The sequence below is a fragment of the Phyllostomus hastatus genome, unplaced genomic scaffold, assembly GCF_019186645.2.
Source record: "Phyllostomus hastatus isolate PE091 unplaced genomic scaffold, TTU_PhHast_1.1 phas_contig_17, whole genome shotgun sequence".
Lineage (NCBI taxonomy): Eukaryota > Metazoa > Chordata > Mammalia > Chiroptera > Phyllostomidae > Phyllostomus > Phyllostomus hastatus.
Genome location: NW_025333664.1, coordinates 24688936 through 24712057, shown reverse-complemented (window position 1 = coordinate 24712057; position 23122 = coordinate 24688936). Strand labels below are relative to the sequence as shown.

The 23122-nt window shown below is 42.5% G+C and overlaps 1 protein-coding gene and 1 pseudogene across 3 annotated transcripts in view; one reads left to right on the top strand and one right to left on the bottom strand.

Moving 5' to 3' along the window:
* Positions 1-23116, top strand: part of RNF24 (ring finger protein 24) — a 45984-nt gene extending 22868 nt beyond the window's left edge. For all 3 annotated transcript variants that reach the window (XM_045832606.1, XM_045832604.1, XM_045832607.1), the window contains exons 2-6: positions 4806-4955; positions 8167-8209; positions 11546-11587; positions 13848-13927; positions 14646-23116. In XM_045832606.1, the coding sequence (XP_045688562.1) occupies positions 4813-4955; positions 8167-8209; positions 11546-11587; positions 13848-13927; positions 14646-14784 (447 nt within the window). In that variant the 5' untranslated portion in view covers positions 4806-4812 and the 3' untranslated portion in view covers positions 14785-23116. The remainder of the gene's footprint in view (positions 1-4805; positions 4956-8166; positions 8210-11545; positions 11588-13847; positions 13928-14645) is intronic.
* On the bottom strand, positions 10904-11459 carry LOC123814671 (annotated as a pseudogene).
* Positions 23117-23122: the final 6 nt, after the last annotated feature.

The window sequence follows — 23122 nt, the reverse complement described above, 5'->3', positions numbered from 1 at the left end:
AGACATATGGACCAATGGAGTAGATTTGAGAGGCCAGAAACAAACCCTAGACATTTGTGATCAATTATCAGTAAGAGTGCAAAGACCATTGAATGGGGAAAGAATCATCCAGAAAATGGTGCTGGACAACTAGAGATTCACATGCAAAAGAATAAAGCTGGACCTTTCCATTATATCCTATACAAAAATTAATTGAAAATGCACCAATTACCTAAATATAAGAGCAAAAACTCTTAGAAGAAAACATAGAGGTGAATCTATCAAAAGCATGAGCCACAAAAAAAAGAGAGAAATTAGACTTTACCAAAATTTCAGTTTTTTGTGCATCAAAGGACATCAAGAAAGTAAAAAAGGCAAACTACAAAGTGGGAGAAAATATTTGTAAATCATATATTTAATAAGGGCTTAATATCCAGAATACATAAAGAACTTTTACAACTTAAAAAAAAGTTCATCTTTAAAATAGGCATAGTATTTAAATAGCCATTTCTGCAAGGATACAAAAATGAAACAAGCACATGAAAGAATGCTCCACATCATTAGCCATTGGAGAAATGCAAATTAAAATCACAGTGAAATGGCACTTCACACCCATGAGGATGGGTATTTAAAAAATAAAAAGCACAGAAATAAACAAGTGTTAGTGAGGATATGAAAAAATCTGAATCCTCTTACATTGCTGGTAGGAATGTAAATACGGTATATAGCCACTGTGGAAAACAGTTTGGTGATTCCTCAAAAAGTTAAATATAGAATTATCATCTGACCCAGCAATCCACTTTTAGGAATATACCCAAAAGAAAACAATTAAAAACAGATGCTCAAGCAAATCCTTGAACACAAATGTTCGTAGTAGCATTATTCATGACAGCAAAACAGTGGAAAAGAACCCAAATGTTCATCGAGGGATGAATGGGTAAACAAATCCTGAGATATACATACCATAGAATATTATTCAGCCACAAAAAGAAATTAAGTACTGATGTATACTACTACAACATGAATTTGAGCCTCAGAAACATTATGCTAAGTGAAAGAAGCCAGATAAAAGTCATATACCTGGTTGAGTAACTCAGTTGGTTAGAGCATCATCCCAATACACTAAGGCTGCAGGTTCAGTCCCCAGTCAGGGCACACACAAGAATCAACCAATAAATGCATAAATAAGTGGAAAAATAAATGTTTCTCTCTCTTCTTCCTCTTGCCCTCTAAAGCAATTAAGTCATATATAGTATGATCCCATATATATGAAATATCCAGAGTAAGTAAATCCATAGAAACAGAAAGAAGTAATTTGGTGATTCCTGGGTCTGCAGAGAGGGAAGTCATAGGGAGTAACTGCTTCATGGTACAGGGTTTTATTAAATTTAGAGTGATTAGATGTTTTGGATTTAGATAGAGGTGATGGTTGCACAATATTGTGAATGCACTAAATGCCTCTAAATTGCTTACTTTAAAATGGTTCATTGTATGTTATATGAATTTCACCTGGTTTTAGAGCATATTCTCTTAAGAAATTGTGATGAACCTAAATTTTATAAATTATATTCAAAAGTACTACTTTTGTAATAATCATTTGCTACTTGACTTAAGAAATTTACTTAGTAAGTTATGTTTATTGAATTGTTGCTTAGAAAATTAGATTATTGATGCTTACAAAAAGAATAATGGGACATAGTTAAAGCAGAGATTAGAGAGAAATTTATGGCTATCAGTATCTGTATTAGAAAAGTGTACAGAATCTCAAATCAATAACCTACACTTCCACTACAAAGAAGCTAGAAAAAGAAGAGCAAAGTAAACCCAAAGAAAGCAGAAGGCAGGATATGATAACACTTATTAAATCACGGGTTCTCTTTAGAACCAAATTCTCAGGTACCCTGTCCCTTTTGTATCTTGGTGAGAAATCCTGCTGCCGATAAAATATTCATCTTCAGTTACTTTTCTTTAAAAATAAAAAAAAAACTGATTAGTTTGGAATTTAAGACTAGAAATTTCAGGAACTATTAATTAGACAAAGGGCGAGAAGATTTTCATGTAACTGAAGTCAGAAATGCCAAGTAAGATCCAGCAGTACATGTATGTTCTTTCTCCTCTTCACTCCAACAAAGAACAGTTACTAAATACCTTTTACATTTGTAATACTTAAAGGCAAAAAGTGCTTATTACTAGGATGATAAATAGTCTCCCTTTTAAAAGATTATCTTATTTTTTTAAGATTTTATTTATTTATTTTTAGAGAGGGAAGGGAGGGAAAGAGAGAGAGAGAGAAACATCAATGTGCGGTTGCTGGGGGTCATGGCCTGCAACCCAGGCATGTACCCTGACTGGGAATCGAACCTGCGACACTTTGGTTCAAAGATTATCTTATTTTAAAGGGTTATTGATACTCATGCCAAAGAGACATTATGATGAAAATATCATAAAACTAATGTATCACTAACCAGGATTAATATTTTGGAATAATACACCATCTACTTAGACTGTTGAGCCAACATATCATTCATAACTAAGCAATTTAGTGAAAGAAAGAAAGAACAGTCGTAAAATGTATTCTGCATCAGAGTATCCTCTGACAGCCCCCACCTCTCTAGTATGGGTTGTAAGGCCCTGCCAAGAAGGGACAACTCAGAGGGAGTTATCAGCAGTCAGCTCCCAAGAGCACTGAAGATGTCCCTTCCCTGTGATGACAGCACTACCTCTAATACTCTGCATGTCTGTCTCTGTTCAGAATTCCCCAAGAGTTCCTTGCTGATGCCACCCAGTGCAAGGGCCCGTGCAGGGGCAGCGTGCTCACACTAGTAGCTCACTCCCAGCTGGCCTGGAGCGATGGCTGCCTTGGGCAAAGATAAGCTTCCAGGTTCTGCGTCTGGGCCGCCACTTGACACAAAACCCGGCATTGTGTGCGGAGGAGCTCCCCGAGAAAGGAGCACTGGGTTAGCAGAATCCTTTCCAGAGACTTATCTTTGTCAGGGCTTCTTTTGTGTTATTTACTACTTGTTTCTAATGTCTTCCCTCTCCACAGCCCCCACTGCAATGCACACACACGCGCACATTGAAGCCTTACATGAGATGAGAAAATTGAGGCATAAATGGGCCAAGTATTGATGTCTAGCTTGTGACATTCTGGGAACAACACCCAGAATTGCTGAGTGCAAACTTGTTGCTTTTTCCACCACACCAGTTTCTGTCTCTTTGACCATTTCTCCATTATTAGTCCTCTCAGTATGGATGTTTAGATCTCTTATCTCCTAAACTGAAAGTTATTTTACCAAACCTAATTTGACTGGTGAAGGATATTTCTAAGGGATTGAGAGTATTTCTAAGGGATTGAAAAGGGTTACTGGACCCAGTTCCAACGTGGGGTGGAGGAATGCCCCCCACCAACAGCTCTTGGACCCTAGCCGGATGTCCAACAATTTAACTAAATTCTGACACTATCTGCCCAGAGATAGCCAAAGTCCACAGGTTAATGGTTCATCCTACAAGACTTTATCAAGACTGCACACACATGCGTACACTTCAGACACCAGCCTCAAGCCTGTTCTCTTACCTGTGCTTCTGACCAACCGGTAGAGGTTGGAGGCTCCAATGACCCCCTCCAGCTCATACTGCCAAGCGCAAGTCCAGATTGTTAACTATACTTCTGATGAACTGGCTGTCAGTCAGGCATTCCCACAACACCCTCCTTGGTTGCAATTAGTTTGCTAGAATGGCTCCCAGAACTCAAAGAAACATTTACTCATTAGTTCATTGGTTTATTACAAAAAGTTATAACTCAGGAACAGCCAATAGAAGAGATGCATAGGACAAGGCTTGTTTGAAGGCACTTGGAGCTTCCAGGCCCCCTCCAGGCACAGCACTCTCCCAGCACCTCCATGTGCTCACTGGCCTGGAAGCTCTCCAGAAAAGGACCAGTGAGCTGTCCTGGGTTTTTATGCCCCCATCCTTATATCGTTTCCAGAACTTGTCACTTTAACATAACAAGAGATGCCCTTTTCACTCCCAAGAAACTGTAAGGGTTTCTAGAGCTATCAGCCAGAAATTGTGGACAAGAATCATTATATAAGCCCTGGCTGGCATAGCTCAGTGGATTGAGCGCGGGCTGGGAACCAAAGTGTCCCAGGTTCGATTCCCAGCCAGGGTACATGCCTGAGTTACAGGCCATAACCCCCAGCAACCGCACATTGATGTTCCCCTCTCTCTCTATCTCCCTCCCTCCCCTCTCTAAAAATAAATAAATAAAATTTAAAAAAAAAAAAAGAATCATTATATATACACACACACATACGTAATTTATATCCTGCTTAATTTTTCCCACAAATCTTCATATTTCCCTTGACATTAATATTTATGGACAATTCCAGATATAAACAATTCATAAGTTTTAAATTGAGTGCTGTTCTGCATAGTGTGAGGAAATGTCTCACCATCCATACCTGGACATGAACCCCCCCTTTGTCCAGCATATCCACAGTGTACCTGTAGAACAACAAAATCTTTTGAGAGAAAGGGAAAGACCACATTCACATAACTTTTATTACAGTGTATTGTTATAATTCTATTTTATATTCGTTATTAATCTCTCACTGTGCCTTATTTATAAATTAAACTTTATCATAGTTATGTACATACAGGAAAAAGACATAGTATATATAGGGTTTGTTACTCTATGGGAATCTACTGAGGGTCTTAGAATGTATTCCCCAGGGATAAGAGGGGACTACTGTAATATACAAAGATGATGCTATCTTGGTTCTTAGTCTTTATAACCTAATTTTTTTGTATTCTTTTCTCCCCCACAGTTCATCCATGAGCTCAGATTTCCCGCATTACAACTTCAGGATGCCTAACATTGGATTCCAGAACCTGCCTCTCAACATATATATCGTGGTTTTTGGCACTGCTATATTTGTCTTCATCCTAAGTTTGCTCTTCTGTTGCTACTTGATTAGGTAATCAATTTTCATTCTGTGTTACTTTAGAGTATGTTAAACAATCAATAATAAATTAACTTTCTGTCCTTAGGTTAAAATTTTTCATAAGTATTGTAGGGGAGAGAGAAAGTGTCCTTAGCCCTTCTAGGTTCTTTCAGCTAGTCTAATAGTCAAACTGACATGGGACAGATTAACAAGAGAAAAATAACCAAATTTAATTACATATATACCGTATTTTCTGGACTATAAGATGCACTCCACCCCACCCCACCCCAAATTTGAGAGGAATAATGGTTGTTAATGCTGCTATTGAGTTCTGTTCATGCTTACATTGGTGAAATAATATGTTATTTATGTTATTAAATATTGTACCACATTTTTTGCTTCAAAATTTTTTCTCTATTTTTCTCTAAAACCTAGGTGTGTCTTATGGTGTGTAAATATGGTATATTCAGCCATTAAAAGGAGTGAATAACTGATAACCTGCTACAGTTAGGATAAGCCTTGAAAACATTGATTAAATAAAAAGCCAGGCACAAAAGGTCACATATTGTAGAATTTCTTTTATATATGTATTTTATATGCTATCCATAATAAGCAAATCCACAGAGATAGAGCAGATTATAAGTTACCAGGAGATGGAGAAGAGGGGACTTGGGAATGACTGCTTAGTGAGACTACATGTTTTTGGGGGGTGATGAAAGTTTTGAAACTAGAGAGAGCTGGTGGTTGCACAACATTATGACCACACTAAACACCACTGAATTATACAATTTAAAATGTTTGATTGTAAGTTCTGAGGATGAAAATAAAGGAATATTAAAATTTTTATTAAAGGATTAAAAACCTCAAAACAAGCCCTGGCTAGTGTGGCTCAGTGGACTGAGCACCACACTATGATCCAAAGAGTCACCAGTTCTATTCCCAGTCAGGGCACATGACTGGGTTATGGGCCAGGTCCCTGGTAAGGGAGCACTGGAGAGGCGACCACACATTGATGTTTCTCTCTCTCTCTTTTTCCCCTCCCTTCCCCTCTCTAAAATAAATAAAATCTTTAAAAAATAAAATAACAGAAATTTTTTAAAAAATAAAGTAAAAGCCTGAAATAGAAAATATTAATAAATATATAGTAAGAAATTGAATGTGTTATTAAAGCATTCCCACAAAGAGACTATAAGCCAAGTAACCTTACCAGTGAATTCTTTCAAACATTTAAGAAAAAGTACCATCCTTAAATGACTCTTCCAGAGAACAGAATACTTCTCAACTAATATAATGAAGCCAGCATAATTTTATTAAAATAATATCATACCTCACAAGGACATTACAAGAAAGGAAATTATAGACTTGGGTCTCTCATAAACAAAATATTGGTCAAATTCAGGTATGTACAAAAAAGGTAGTACATTAAAACCAAGTGGGCTTTATTCCAGGGATCGAGGTATCAATACAGTATACCACATTAACAGTAAAAAGGGGAGAGGGGAAGCATTTGGGACTTCTGGTCAAGATAGAGTGGTAGGTGGATATGCATCATCTCCTTGTACAACCCTAGAGTTACAAATAGATCTCAAAACAAGTAATATATGGGAAGATAAATCCCTGTAACTTCTGGTTGTAAAAACCAGCAGGGATTGGGAAGGCAGAAGAAACTGCTGGATTTTCAGGAGACTCAGCTGAAAGGACCTGCACAGACTTAGAACGTATGCAAACCCACCCACCCTGGGATTCACCACCAGGACAATAGCTGGAAGGGTGCCAGTCGCATACAGGAAGTGAGTGAAGTGACTGGAAATGGGACAAGTGCCAGGAAAACCTCCAGAAGCCAGGCAGCAGTATTGTCCCTCCCAGAGCCTTCTACCCATGCAGGCACAAAATGGTGAAGTTTTAGACAGAGGGGAAAGGAAAGAGAAAGAGAGGGAGAGAAACCAATGTGTGGTTGCCCCTCAGGGGCCCCTACTGGGGACCTGGCCCAAAACCCAGGCATGTGCCCTGACTGGGAATTGAACCGGTGACCCTTTGGTTCGCAAGCCAGTGTTCAATCCACTGAGCCACACAAACCAGGGCAACGTTGTTGGAGTTCTCAATCAATGCAGAACAAAAAGAGGAATAAAATAAATGAAATATAGTATACAAAATAAAATATATAAAGATTATAAAGGCAGAGTTTAACACCTATTTGTAGACAGAATGATTGCATATATTAAAAAATCCAAAAGAGTCTACAGATAAACTATTTAAAATTAATAAGTGAATTTAACAAGTCACTAGATACAAAATGAATGTACAATATCTTCTTTATATAGTACCAACAAAGAATTAGAAAATTTAAAAAATTATCATTCATAGTAGATCAAAAATTACCAAATTCCTAGGAATAAATCTAATGAAAGATGTGTTAAGTGTTCTACCTAGAAATGTATAGACAGAAATTAAGATCTAATAGAGGAATATACTATGTGCATAGGTTGGAGACTGACTCTTGCAAAGATGCCTGTTCTTCCCCAATTGATCTATAAGTTCCACACAATCTCAATCAAAATCCCAACAGATTTTTTTATAGAAATTGACATGGTCATGCAATTTACATAGTTAAGAACAAAGCTTGAGTACTTATACTACCAGACCCCAAGACTTGTTACAGAACTCTAGTACTTAAAACAGAGTGCTAGTCACCTAGCACCCAGATCTTGCTTTCTAGATAACTATTCTCCTGTAAAGTGAATCAAGGTTCTTTGGGAGAAGTGGTTAATTCCACAACTGGGGCATGGAAAATACAAGATGAGCCTGGAACATCTGTCAGTGTCAGTAAGCAAGGGAAAGAAAGAGGGCATGTTGACTGAAAGAAGCCAACACAAAAAAGTATATACCAAATGATCCATTTATGTGAAGCTCAAAAGTAAGCATCATTAATCTACATTTAGAATTAATCTACATTAATCTACAATGATATAAAATCAGGACAGTGGCTGCCTCTTAGGGGTGGATGTTGATTAGGAGGAGTCATTTAAGGGATACTGGAAATACATATCTTGATCTTGATGATAGTTACACTGGTGTGTGTGTGTGTGTGTGTGTGTGTGTGTGTTTATAAAATTCTTAAGATTTTTGTACATTATTAGATATTTTTAAATTAAGAAAAATATTAAATATTGAAACAGTGGACTGTCAATGATATAAAACTTGTTATATTTGAAATATTAATATTGCATTGTTAATTTGCTTCTAGGCTAAGACATCAAGCACACAAAGAATTTTATGCTTACAAACAGGTAAGAAATTTACCTCAGATTGGCTTTGATGGTGTTTTTTACCCCCCAAAAATAACAACTTATATTTCCACTCATTTTAAACTAGGACTTGTGTTCATTTTAGCATTTCATTTGCCAGTTGGCAGTATAAAATAAATCAATTTTAAGTACTCTTTCTTATTTGAATTTACAGAAAGTTCAGATGATATAGTAATATAATTTCTTCCTATAAAAGAAAGTTTATTTAGAAGTCACAGAGGGTCTTTAATTTTGCTGATGTGATGTTACAGAACTGTGGGGAGGGGCTCCACCTGCAGAGCACCCCTGTCCACCATGGGTGAGAATAAGTCTACCAAGACATGTCTGCTCTGCTTGGGGAGGAAAGGTGGCTGATCTCTCAGAGGAGAAGGTCCTTGAACCTGTTCCTCAATGGCCTTTTATTGGGTTTAATTCGAGTAGGAATATAGGGCATTTATATAATGCTCATCATTGTCAGGCAGTAATGATCAAGGAATAGAAAATATTCAAAGAACTCTGAGGTCTTATTCTGAGTCAGAGTCAGATAGATAGAGGGAAACAAACTCATTTTATGCTTGGACCCTTATCAGTTAAATTGAGGGAATTCTTAGCAAAACAGATTTCACAGGATTTTATGCATTCTTTCCTAGGCCTGTTCACCCCAGGAAATCACCCATTCCAGCACAGGGCCACACCTGCCTTCCGCATTGTTTCAGACTTAAGTCAGACAGGGGAAGTGAGGCAGCCAAGAGATTAGGTGACTTTTTACAGATGGAATGAGGACTCGGGCCCTTGTAAAGCTGAGGGGTGGGGGCCATCAGCCCTTTTCTATGGTCTCCTAATTCCTTCTCTGGTGGCCCCTTCACGACTGTGCCTGTCTTAGGCCGTCCCTCCCTGGAGGAATCTTACCCATCATTGGCTAACCAGTCATCCACCTGGGGCCAAGCAGTGTGAAGTAAAAGTGGGCAGAGGCAGTGCCCCTGCCGGGAGGATAAACTTTGTCTCTTTAGTGGCTTATGGTCCCAAGGTCTTTTTTACTTGTGGGGCTTATAACTTCTGAAACCAGGCAGGGCGGTCCCCAACACAGAACCATTTCACCATTTTAGGATTACATTTCTTTTTTTTGTCCATCTTTTGTCCATGTCTCTTTGAAATCTGAGCTCTTGGCCAGTTCCTTAGATGTTCATACTGATGTCCTAGGTAACACCCTTCGCCATAGGTCTCGTGTGAGATTCATACACAGAGTGGAATGTTTTAGTTTTCTAAATGAATGAATCTTTTTGTGTCAGTGCTGTCATGATTTTAACAACCCACAAGGTATTTGAAAAACTAACTAGAAAATAAAATTGGCCTTGGTGGTCATTTAAAAGGTAAAATTGACTGATGAAACTAATAAAGTCACAAGACATACAGTAAAAAATCGTCTTTAAAAAATACTGAATTTGAAATTTAATATACCCCTGCATAGCAAAATAGTAGATTTTGGTTGTGATTTTTGAAAATATGATGTACTGTCAAAATTATTTTAGGTTTAGGAATGTAAAATACTCAAAGTAGAAATTTTCTCCAAATTTCACTTGCCTGTTTTTTCACTTGAAATGATATACATAAGTTTATTCTCAGAAATTTTCTATTTAAATAGTAATTCACCCTCTTATCACCTGGTATTCTTTCTAACGGATAGTCCCTACAAAGTCAAGTCAGGGACAGCACCTGGAGGAGTATTAAGTCTATCTACATAATTCCAGAGAGAGCCACAGCTTTCTGAGGATAGTAACATATAATAATGGGCAAAACTTCTAAATTTAAGATTGATCTTACTTTTTAATCTTTTATAAATGATTAATAGTCCCTGGCTTGGTGGCTCCATTGGTTGGCGCGTCATTCTGTACACACACACACACACACACACACACAGTCCACAGGTCAGATCCCAGGCAGGGCACATACCTAGGTTGGTTCAGTCCCTGGTTGGGGAGTACACAGGAAACAACTGATCGGTATTTCTGTCACATCAGTGTTTTTCTCTCTCCCTCTCTCCCTTCCTCTCTCTCTCAGATCAGTGAACATGTCTTCAAGTGAGGATTTTTTTTTTTTAAAGATTTTATTTATTTATTTTTAGGGAGGGAAGGGAAGGAGAGGGAGAGAGAGAGACAGAGAGAGAAACATCAATGTGCGGTTGCTGGGAGTTATGGCCTGCAACCCAGGAACGTACCCTGGCTGGGAATCGAACCTGGGACACTTTGGTTCCCAGCCCACGCTCAATCCACTGAGCTATGCCAGCCAGGGCTCAAGTGAGGATTTTTTAAAAAAACAATAAATTACTAGTCAGTCAGTCACAACAGCCAGTGCCGTGTTGTACTGAACTGTAAGGAGTCTGCCTCATTTATCTCCTCCCATGTTAGCACTTCGTCCAGATGATGCTCATGTGTGAATGCCTTTTCCCAGAATTTAGTCTGTTGTCAAAGAGATTTTTAAATTGCTTTCCAGAAGAATTTTGTATCATTGCTCAAGTTCAGAGAACATCGATAAATTGTTCTGTCTCAAACTGTAAATGAGAGCCCTCTCCAATATTGAATATAAGGGGAAATGAGCTATATGCAAAAAGAAAAGTATTTGTAAATATAATGAAAAATTTTTTACAGATTTATTTTTTTTCCTGCTTTTACTTTTATTAGTATTTCTTTTATACTGAATTTACTCCTGGGCCATAAGCTTTTGTTTCTTCAGTTTCCTCTGGGATATCTTTTTCTTCTGTGCAACTTCCTCCTCTTCTGGTCTGGGAACAACCTGCTCTTTCTTCAGTGAGGATCAATCATCTCCGTGTGGCGGGGAGAGCTGTGTAGGGATTAATCCTCCCATGGGTTCTGAACGTTCTGCGCCGCATCTTGGGAGCTTTGTTCACCTGGATGTGCTCAATGACCAGAGATTCCACATCTAAACCCTTAAGTTCAGCATTACTCTCTGCGTTTTTAAGCACATGCAGCAAAAACTCAGCACTCTTTTTGGGCCACTGACCCTGTGTGCAGCGCCACTGTTTGCCTGGGCGCACCTACTGACTCCACCATCGATGGAATGGTGACACTGCTTCTTTTAAAGTGACATCTTACAGACACTTGGTGGCTTTTCGAATATGCATACCCTTGATGGCCTGGGCAGTTTCCTGAGTGTTCTTAAAGTGAACACAAAGATTTGAACCTCTTGATTTGCATGATTTTGTGGAGTTATCCAGGTCAAGTGAATAGCGAACCATCTTCAGAGGTCACTTCTGGTTGCATTCAGAAGAGTTAAATTACAGATTTAAATGGGCATAAGAACATGCTTTTTGTCTTCTTACAGGTTATATTAAAAGAGAAAGTAAAAGAATTGAATTTACATGAGGTAAGTTGCCTTACGAGTGTTTTAGTCTTGAGCTGTTTTATAGTAGAGTGGTATGCTGTGGTATGCTTAAACATCTTTATTTTCAAAAGTTGAACAATTAGATTTTGATCAGCTTAATAGAATATTTGAGGATGAGGTCACATAAAAATCAATTGTGTGAAGACTTTAGGAGAGCAACATAACTCATATTTTTCATAGGGATGGCGCCCACGTAAGATTGCGTAGAGGCAGGGACGCTGCCGGCTGTCAGTGCCGTATGAGGAGATAGGTAGATGTGAGTTTTTCTACGCAAGGTGAATTTGCAGTAATTGCACTCTAGAAAATGTTCCCAGTAGTCCCTTCTTACCATTGTCACAAAAAAAGACAGTGATTATTTCTTGGGAGTAGGAGTTTGGGGAGGTGAGACAGACGGGTGGAATAGGGAAGACCATACAAGGGGAGGTATATCCTCGGGATTACCTCATGTTGAGGTTGCAGGGTTGCAGGTTCATAGGTGTTCCCTGTGTGATGCTTTGTAACTTAAATACAAACTCGTGTGTGTATCCTGATATACCTTAAGACACACAGTCTGTAGAATTCTTTTTCATTTTATTTCTTGTGTTGTTTCTAACTACAGATGTTCAGAATTTTTAATTTTAGGGCCCTTTGTCTTCCTATCTTTCTGAGTTTTTGAGTTGGTGTTTAAAGCAAGGACTTAGAAAGCTGCATGTGTAATATCTATGTTTTATGTGGATTAACTGTGGTGAGCCATATTGCCAGTCTCTTTAAATATAGTTTGTGAAATTATATGAATAATGATAATAATGATTTATATTATTGTTGAACACTTTAATGTCATCTACTGCTCCTTTGCTCTTTCTGCATATTTTTTCATCGGAGTTGATAGGTCACAGCATTTTATACCTAACCTTGCATTAAACTCAAGCATTGATTACTGTTTTATTTTTGAATTTTCCCCAAAGTTAACTTTGGTACATGGCCAAAATTAACATGAAGTTATAGAGGGTGATCCCTTTTCTATTTGGGGTGTCTTTGACGACCATTAACTACAACATTAAATCCTGACATACTCGTACATTTGCAATATTGAATAACCAAATTTGCCAGGAACAGGCGTCTTCCTTATTGGTTTGACCCATCAGTTTAAAATCTTTACCCTGAATAAGTGCACTGTGTTGTGGGATTGTATGTCAGAGTTCGTATCCAGCTGTACCCACCAGCTTCAGTTTCACTGAGTCTGACAAAGCTGCTGATCCACCCTCCCCGTCATTTGAAACTTAACCTTTGCTACACCTTGTGTTTACAGGCCATAGTGTATTTTTCACAATTCATTTGGTTCTTTCCAGCTGCATTTCGTGGTAATGAAACTGTTTTTTGTCAAATTTTTATGTGTGTGTAGCCTAATTACACAGTGATACATAGCTTGGTCCTATATAACCACATGAAATTTCAATATGGATTCTGTTATTAATGAATATAATAGTGAAAAATGAGCAACAAGCTAAATGTCCATCGGTACTGTAACAAATAAAACATGATATGCTGGCAGATTACCCACCAAGAGAGGGAGAGAGGAAAGGAAGAAAACCTGATACACTGATTCATACAATGAGGTACTGTACAGCAGCAAAATTAAGGAACACAGTCTCTGGCACACATCTGGGTGTTCCACGCCGTGGGGCCTAGCCACCTGTCAGAGAGCAGTCCTGGCCCCGTCTGCACATTTTCTCAAGTTTAAATTCAGTGACCCTTGAACAACTTTTTATATGACACAAACAGACACTGACAGGAGGACAGTGCCAAAGTGAGGGGACCTGGGAATTATAAAAGCATGTTAGCAGAGAAAGGAGAGCCCCAGGGCCTGCCCCGGGGTCTGGGCAGTCCCCTTTAGGGGCTGTGCTGCTAAGCAGGCAGAGCCCCCTGTGGAAAGTCTGCCCCTGAGCACAGTACATTACATCCAGCCTATCTAGTGGGAATTAACCTAAGTTCAACTCTTCTAAGGCACTGAAGCAAGTAAAGGAAACTTCCTCTTCCTTTCTGTCTTCTCCCATGTGCCCTCCATCTTTGAAGACGTGACAGGAAAAACAGGACATTCTTCTTCAGAAGACCTTGCCCAGAGAAGCCTGTTTCTTTCACTGAACGAACTGTGGAAGATTGCAGATTCCTTCAGATGGTTGGGCCTCGGGGGGCCTGCACTTTACTTTGTGGCTTGAGAGGGTACTTAGCAGATACTGGGCCTAATCTGTGAATTTATCTTTAGCTCTGTGCCGTGTGCCTAGAAGACTTCAAGCCTCGAGATGAGTTGGGGATTTGTCCGTGTAAGCATGCCTTCCACAGAAAGTGAGTATTGGTTTGGAATCATTTAGGGGGACCTGAGTTGGAGGCACATCAACCTGCTTACTGTTACCTTGAGACCGTGCCAGACGAGCGATGGCTTCGTGATCGGTGTGTAGTGCAGAAAGCACCCTAAGGGTGGGGCAGGTGTGTTTCCATGACATTAGGAGGGACTGGGGTGGAACATGACCACCGTGGCAGGACTTTGGCAGACACCCGGGCAAGCCCATACCTCCTGAGAGCCCAGGCTGTAAACAGCTGTTTAACTGGAACTTTCCAGTGAGAGCTTCCACTCCAAAAACTTATTTTAATGAAAACCATAGTTATTTTAAATCAAGATAAATAAGTCTGAATGTGAATGGCACTGCAGGGCCGTCTCCTGCCCCCTCCCGCAGACATATTCATATTCTCCTTTCTCTTGTATTTTATGCATTTGCATTTCTATTAGAAAATTTTATTTCTTCTGCTTCATACCACCCTCAGTGGTACATGTCAATTATATGTCAACCATGGCACGCTGACTGGCTTCTTACTATGGCCTTTTGGAAGATTGGAGGCGAGGCTCTGGTTCCTCCAGAGGGCGAAGTGTATTCTCCATTGAGAGGTGGAGCTTCTCTGGACCTAACTGTTCTGGGCCATAGATGTGTCAGCATGCCAGGTGTGTGGTATGGGTGCCATGAGCACAGGACTGATGTCTTCTCTCTTGTGATGTCTCATCCTACAGGTGCCTTATTAAGTGGCTGGAGGTTCGGAAAGTGTGTCCACTATGCAACATGCCAGTTCTGCAGCTGGCCCAGTTGCACAGTAAGCAGGACCACGGACCCCCACAGGGACCCCTTCCCGGGGCAGAGAACATTGTGTAAGCTCACCACAAGGATCAAACGGTTGCGGGATCCCATGTCTGCATTGAAGCGGGAGGAACACAAGTGTTCTCTGTGTTGGCTGCTCTACCTGGGGCACCAGCTGCCACTTCCTTTGTCTCATGAAGAACTCTTGGGCCAACTAAGCTGAGAACCCAGACTTCTGGGTCTTGTGACAACCAAAGCACGCTGACACTACCCCACGTCAAGAGAAGTTGAATGAGCCTGCGGGTTTCAAGAAACTTCATGAGTCTCTTGCTGACTCAATTACATGCTGTCTCCCAGACACTTATCTCCATGTAAGGTGAATCTTTCTCAAGCAAGAGGGAAGATAAACACAAATATTAGAGAAGGGAACTGAGAGCAGGTCTTTAAAGCCACCAACCCCCACCCTGTGGACAGATGAGCTTCTATGCAGACTGTGCATGCCTTAGCCGCAGCAAACCTTCCTGGCAGCCCCTGAGCCAAGTAAAACCAGCGGTTACCTCAGCCGAAGCATGACCGGTTGCCTGGTTGGTGAGGCAGTGCCAACGAGGCTTTCCTCTTACGTTCCTTTGATAAGGCCATCTTGAAACCTGCCATTTCTTCTTCTTTTCCCACCCCCACTTCATCAGTGAGGCAGGGCCACACTGCCCATCAGGAGCCTCAGCAGGGGGTGGGTCTCTGAGCCCATGCTGTCTCTGTGTGACCCAGGGTTCTCAGAGTGCTGCCCACACACCCCCATGTGAGGTGTGGCTCCAGCACAGCTGCTGGTCTTGACCCACTGCCTTGGTAGGAGCCACTGGGAGCCCCTCAGACAGCTAAGAATGGCTAGTCCTCCTGGCCCTGTTGCAATAGGATGATTGTGACCCCCTTGCCTCTCCCCTTGTTCCTTCCCTTTGTTCTCTTCCCTCTCTTGCCCTATCTGTTTCTGCTTCAGAGAAAATGCCCGTTATCGACCTAACAATTTAAAGCATCCCAAATAAGATCCCCCTGTTCTTCCTTACACAGGGATCCACTTGAAATTGTAAATAGTATCAGGAAGCTCCTGCAGGGCTGTTTGCTCATTGGTGTGTGCCTCAGTATTCAGACTTGCGAAAGCTGAAAGTGTCTTTATAGGAGAGCAATGCATGCTATTCTTTGGTTCTTTCTGTCCAACTTTTCTAGAAATGACTCAGAGTCCGTTAGGACTCATGAATGTTGTGTAAATTAGCTAAGAACTTTCTAGTTCTTTTCCTCAGTCCTGTTCTCCACCTCCTCCTTTTGGAGGGATGGGCTCCTCCCCAGCAGCTCCCTCTGCTCCCTCAGTGGTGTGAGTGGGGCAGTTGCTCACTAGAAATACCATCTGCATGGCAGAGAGAGAGAATGGAGGAAGCTTTGCAATTCTGTTCGTAGCATGTCTCCAGCAATGTTTTCTGGAATCCAGCCTGTACTGTCCTAGAATGGGGAAGGGAACCTGGTGGCTGGGGTTAAAGGATGAGGAAAATTCCCATTAGCCTAGAAAAGTGCTGGGCAGAATCCAGTTTGGAAAATTACAAATCTAGTTGGCCCGAATTGGCTGTTCCCTGTGTGTGACCTGTCGTATGGTATTCCTATGGCATGCCAACTGGACTGTTTCTTAAACAAAGCAAGGAAAGTGTAAAATATTTTTATATGAAAGCCTTAGCCTGTTTGGCACCCATGAAAAGAACTTTATTTGTACACTCAGATTTTCACCCTGTTTCTGCATTCTGTTTGTAGCACAATAGAGCTGAATGCTGCAAAGCATCCAGTTTACAGTGGAATGTTTTCAGTGACCAGTGTCAGAAGGCTTGCTTCTGGACTAGCCTCATTAGTGACCAATACCCACCATTTTCCATGAAATGGCCATGGGACAAATGTCATCTTGTCTTTACGAGGTTTGAAAAGGAAAGAGAACTTTTCCCCTCAGAGGAGGAATGCTTGTGCTCTGCGCTGCAGTGTTTCGACTCCATTTTTGTAGGATTATAGCCTTTCACTTGCAGCCTTTTCCACAGCAGTGTCAGTACCAAGGAGACAGTGCCTCACCAAGTCCCTGTGTTTGTAGGGTGGCAAGCGAGTTCATTTTATTGTGTCACAGCTAAAAGCAAACTGATGTGGTTGGTGCACACTGGACCAGAGGAGGAAAGCCAGATAGTTTGAAGAAGAGCTCAAGAGTGCTGTGCACTCTCCATTTGGCACCGTTTTGCACCGTGAGGTGCCACCACCATGACCTCAACACTTGTGAATATGGAGGGCTTTTAAAATGCAGCTCTTCCACTAGGATGGGGCTGGACATTGGAGTGCCAACTGCCCACTCTGCTCATAGTTAACCCCTTTCTTGGCTTGGTGTCCTACCACAGCATGGCCGTTCACTTGACAATAGCTCTTGCAACTCTTAGAACACAATCTGAATGCATTTGCCACCCACGTTGGGGTCTTCCTCCAGCACTTACCTGTGCTGCACTGCTACAACTGCATGTGGGGTTATTTACATCCTCCTTACATTCTGATGAAAACCAGTTTTGTGTGACAGACAAGGTTAAATTTCTATGTGGAATCTTTAAGGAGTCAAGGATTTCTTGATACCCTTGGCTCAGGCTCACACCTCAGTGAAACCACTCTGTCCAAATCTGTCCAAGTTGTGGGTGGCCCATTGTTAATCTTTAGACACATGGAGGCTCTGGTCTGCTTTTGGGCCACTGGCTATTGACATGGTGACTTTTTTACTTAGTCTAAACGCACCTTAAGCAGCTCCAAAACTGGATGTTATTTGTGTGCCATGGGTTAGCAGAACAGAGCTCAGCCCCAACTGGTTTCCACTGGTGGCCCAATCGTTATCTAATGTTGCCAGGGGCACAACTGAATGCAGCGGGCTTTAGAAACAGAACAAAACCAGCCCGACTAGATTCCTGGTTTTTGTCTGCCATTTTACTTTGCCACCAGGTGATCTGATTACGCCTGCTCCAGAAGCCGGACAAGACAGAAATGGCCAATGGACAACGGTGGCCCATGGGGAGGTCTGGGCTGAGGGATGCAGGGGACCTCCCACCACGGCCTGATGCCTGTTCTTCACTGGTCTTGACAAGTGAAAAGCTTTCTCCCCAGTGCCAAGCTCTTTGGAGCCTTGATCTCAGGCACTTTGCACAGCCCCACTCCAGTGTGTCATCTCCATGGCCTGAACCTACTCTGCTCAGCTAATGACTATAGTAATTACTTTTTTGAGGGGCTTTCTGGGAATTATGAAGTGCAGAGAGGTATCCCCAGAGCACTGGACAGAAAAAAATGAGTGATTTGAATCATCTATCACTTACCCAAGGTGCCTCCCTACCAGTTAGCTCTCAGCCTGTTTCCTTATCCATCACCCAGGGATTATAATGGTATTTTTACTGGCTCTGCAAGGATTAGCTGTGTCCAGAGCCTGGAAGATGACAAGTCTGCAGGTCATTTGGGGAGGGGGCAGGGAGTCCCAGGTCTGCTGGCTCCCCCCTTCTTCCCCTTCCTGATGTTCCCTAGTCACCTCCACCTGGATCACCCAGTGCTTGGATTTGTTGCTTACTGCCGAATTACTTTTTAAACTTGAGTAAGCAATCCCTTTACATGGTTCATAAATCAGTTTGTCTTCCTTGAATCCCTGACCTCCAGCAAACCGAGCTTCTTACCCCTGGAGAATCATTTTGTTCCTCACATATCATTCCTGAGTTGCTCATTTATGTATATACGAGCAACACTTGTGTATGCGTGTGTAATTTTTCTTTCTCCCTCATGTGATAACCAGAGTATATTCAAGGAGCATTCCTATTCATGTGGGAAGAGCTGTACCGTAAGTCCAAATGTCTGTAAATGATGAGCCCAGAAGTGGTGGGTGATTTTGTAATCACATTCCTTTTGAATAAGCATTTTTGATTGCAGCACACTGGAATGGTTTTCTATACAAAAATCAGTAACTGTAATCCCTCCCTGGCCTTTACCACAAATGTCTGGACAATATGGGAGCACAACCAGTCTCCAGATTTCTGATCTGTGTCAGGCCTCTCATCGGGGTCCAACAGCTTTGCAGCCACCTGGACAGGCCACCCCCACTCCATCTTGGCCAATTCCAAGTGATGCCTGAGTCCAGCAGTGATGTCTGTTAACTCTTGCTTTCTTAGGTGGGCACCCACGTTTTTGAGGCAGCAGTTTGAGCAGCAGCAACTGAAGGCCGCAGCACCTCTTTTGTGGGGCAGATGTCTCAGGTGTTGCGAAGTAGCTGGTCCATCTCAGAATCAATCAGATGTTCAGGTACATGGCTGGGCTTCCTTTCTTTCCCCACTCTATGAACATCCCCCTCAAAAAAAAAAAAAAGCTTCCCGCATTTTTCCTCTTACCAGTAATCATTTCTGTAAAAAGTATCTTGTTCATTTTTGCTCCTGAAGATGAAAATTAAAACTGCTTCCTCTAGGCAGCAGTGGCAGGGAGGACCGTGGACCATGCCTCAGTCCTCACCCATCTCCCACGTGTACTGCCTGCCACCCAGAGCTTCCCCAGCATTCAAAGTGCATTTGGGCCCCTAACCTAAAACTTGAGGTGCAATTGCAAGTGAACCCTTCTGCTCTGGCCCTAGGTTAGTTAGTGTCTTTCACACTAGCTATTATGAATTTGAGTAAGAGACATGTCTAAGTTCACGATGTATAAATTCAGGTGAAATTTGCAGTTGGTAACTAGAAAATGCTGTGTCATGGTTAAGATTATTGCACTTCCATTTGAGATTATCAGGAGAAAAATAGAGGCCTGTTCAATAAACTTCACTTTTCCAGTTCAGTTTTAGAGACCAAATTATTCCAAGATGCCAAGTTTTACTCTACTTTTAGACCAAGCATCAGCTCTCTGCTTACCAGTCCAGTGCTCACTTCCATGGCTGTAGTTGAGGAAAACACCCGGCCTGAGCTGGGTATGTGTACCTAGACAGTGAGCCACCCACTGTCAAAGGACTTATCTGTACTCTGATGAAACTCCTCTGCCAGTACAAGCCTGTGCTTTGGACCAGCTGCACACCATCCCTGTCTACACCTTCCCTCCCAGGTTTCTCTAGGGCCAGGTAGGCAGATGGGGCTCCCTCCTGGTGACACCAGTCTTCCAAGACAGTGTTCCTGAGAACTGTCATCTCTGGGTCTCCTAACAGATCATTGCCATGAAGGATCATTTAGTCTTGTAGTTTAGCCCACTGGGGCTCATTCACTAGATATATAACTCCCTCAAAAAAGGTTTATGAAATGCTGAGCTTCAGGTTTCATAAACGTGTTTGTACACTAAGAGTTCTGCAGCAGAATATTTTTAAACATTCGCAGTTTTTGTAAGGTATATTTTTGTATATTTAATTGCTATTTTAAAGTTTTAATGCATTTTTTGCTAATTACTCGTTTAAAAAATGAAACATGCATGTAATTGACTTAAACAAATGTAAATAAACAGATTTTGAAAAATACTTCATGTTAATCATGTTAGTCAAGTACCCATGTGTGGTCATCCACACCCCTTTTCAGCCTACTGTAGCAAGAGTTGGAAAGTCAAGGTGAGTACTGATCAAATTGAGCTGGTCGCCAGCAAAGGTAATGGTGATGAAGGGGCTTCTGGCCTGTCCCCTCCGTGGTGTGGGGTGGTCAGGGGTGGTAAGTAAAGCACTAAGCCATAGGGAGTGAGAAAGCAGAGAAGCCAAGGCCTCACCTGCCACCCTAGCCTCAGCTTTGCAAATATGGCCACACACAAAACAACTAATTTCCCAAATACAGATACTAGTACTCAGGAGGCCTTAAGAGACAGAACTAGCCCATACCTCGTATCTCTATATCCCAGACCTGCGAGTAACTTGTTAGGGGAAAAAAAAAATCTGTTGGTTCAAGGTCATACTGTGGGCAGCTGCTGTTTCTCCTCACCACCCCTCACTAGGACCCAAAGCTTTGGGGAAATTGTTCCGGTTGAGGCCATGTCTGGGCCACCTTTAATCCTCACTTCAGTTGTCAGGAGAGCTCCTCTCCCCTCAGTGTTCTGAGCAACAGAACCCCTCCAGCCCCCTCTCTGACCTCTTCAGTCTCTTGCAGACCTCCCTTCTCTGAGTTGTTATTCTCACTCTCCCCTGGCATTCACTCAATTCCCCCTACAGCTTGCCCACCTACATGCACATCATTCTCAGCTGTTTTCTACAACTCCAATATCCAGCTATTTGGTATTAATCACAGCTCAAAACCAAGCATCCCCAACAAGCCTCAGTGCCCTTTAGAAAGCCTCCCTCCCCCATACCGATGATCACAGCCCAACAGTCAACCCTCTAACCATTCCTCTCCCCAGCAGACCACCTACTGCTCCCATCTTGGTTCCTTTATCACCTGGACCATGACCACAACACACCGCCTCTGGTGGGGGAGTGTGGGGTGGGACCCTCAAGCAGGCTGGAAAGGACAATTGCTGGGATAAGAGAGCAGTGGTTTAGACTACAGTGGTGGCAATGGTGAGAGTTGAGTTTACATACCTCTTAAGCTGGGTGGGGGGAGGAGTTTCAGAAGAAAGGATGTAGACATTTCTGTGTAGGGATGGCCTTGGAGATAAAAGTAGAGAGAAGGGAAGGCAGTCACTGCCTTAGGACTGGAGCTCAAAGGCAAGTGCTGGCCTGGGCATGCTACCTTGGAAGTTAAGCGTTAAGGTGTGTGCTCATGACTGCTTAGAGAAATGAGGACTGCACCTGGAGCTATTTCAAATTGTCTTCAATTTGAAAATAAGCTGGCAGAGACAGAGGGGCCTGGAAGGAAGAAGGAAAGCCAAGAGAGGTCTACTGCATTAGAACTGAGGAAGATGAGGACATAAAGTGTACACTAAGACTCACTGGTGGACTTATCAGGAACCAATCCATGGAGAGGTAGTGTGAGCTAAGAACCCCCGAAGAGAGGTCAGAGGCAACTTCTCAACAGTGAATGCCAAGTGGGTCCTAGGAGGTGGAAGGCTAATGCAAGGGAGGAGGGGGAACTTGGCCTGTATGACCTCGTGCTAGTTTGCTTTTCTGTTGAATTGTGGAAATGACAAAAACTACATGAGACAACACATGTAAAAAACACTGGCAGAGCCTATAAAGGACAGGCAGGACCCACAACAGAGGCCTGAGAAGAAGGCTGGCTCCTGCTCCCTCCCACTTCTCTGCCTTGATGGGGGGGGGGGGGGGAGTAGGCGTACAGAGGACAGGACTGGTACTTGGTCCCAGCAGGCAGCAAGCACAGGAATGCCTGGGACATGAGGGGCTCAAGAAGTACAACTGTGATACCAGTGAGTGAATGCTGGCACTGTCTTTGCTGGCTGTGGGGACCAAGCGAGGTGCCTGGAAGTGACACAGGACAGAGAACAGGAAGTGCTATAAGGGACAGCAGCAGAGATGGCTAGCATCATTCAAGGGCCACAGTCCCCCCCCCCGCAATGGCCCTCCAGCTCTGGGGCTTGCACCAGGGCAGCAGCACCCACAACCCACAGGTGCCAGGGACTGTGCACACAAGTGGGCGCAACAGGGAGAAAATGGCCATGCCCTAACCAGCCATGGGCACGGGCCTCTGCTGCCCCCACATGGCCAACATGGGAGGAACCTGGATCCCAGGTGCCCAAGAGGTGCCTGAGCTCCTCCTCCCCCAACCACCCAGCCCTGCCCCCTGCTCTCTTCTATCCCTTAGAACTTTCCCACCCGATCCCTCCTTTGCCAGTCTCCTTGCTTGACACCATCACAGAACCTTGTAGTTTCCTTCTAGTTCAAGAGCTGCTTTGGCCCTGGCGGTGTGGTTCAGTTGGCTGGAGCACTGTCCAGTAAACCGAAGATCACAGGTTTGGTTCCCAGTCAGGACACATGCCTAGGTTGCAGGTTCAGACCAGTCCCTGGTCTAGGCAGGTGCAGGAGCCACCCAACCAATGTTTCTCCCAGATGTTTTATCTCTCCCTCCCTTTCCCCCTCTCTAAAATCAGTAAGCATGTCCTTGGGTGGGGATTTTTTTAAAAGCTACTTTATATAGACCCTTAATTGCCTTCAATGTCAATACAGGCACAAATAATATACAAAAACAAGACACAAAATGTTCCATCTCCAAGGAGGTTTTTAAAAATTATTCTGCACAGCAGAAAGAAAAAGTCCAGAGTGTATCAATACTCAATCTCAAAACCTGTCTCCCAAGCAGGAGCCTTTTGAGCAAGACTGCCAGGTAAGTCAGGACTGCACCTGGGGGCTGGCAAGTGCCAAGACCAGGAGTGGGAGAGAGAGGTGGCAAGAACCCCACCCTGCTCCCAGAGTTAATGGGCACCTCAACTCCTTGATTTCTATTAGCCTGAAAGTGAAACCAGATTCTCTCCCCAGTTTCGGGGG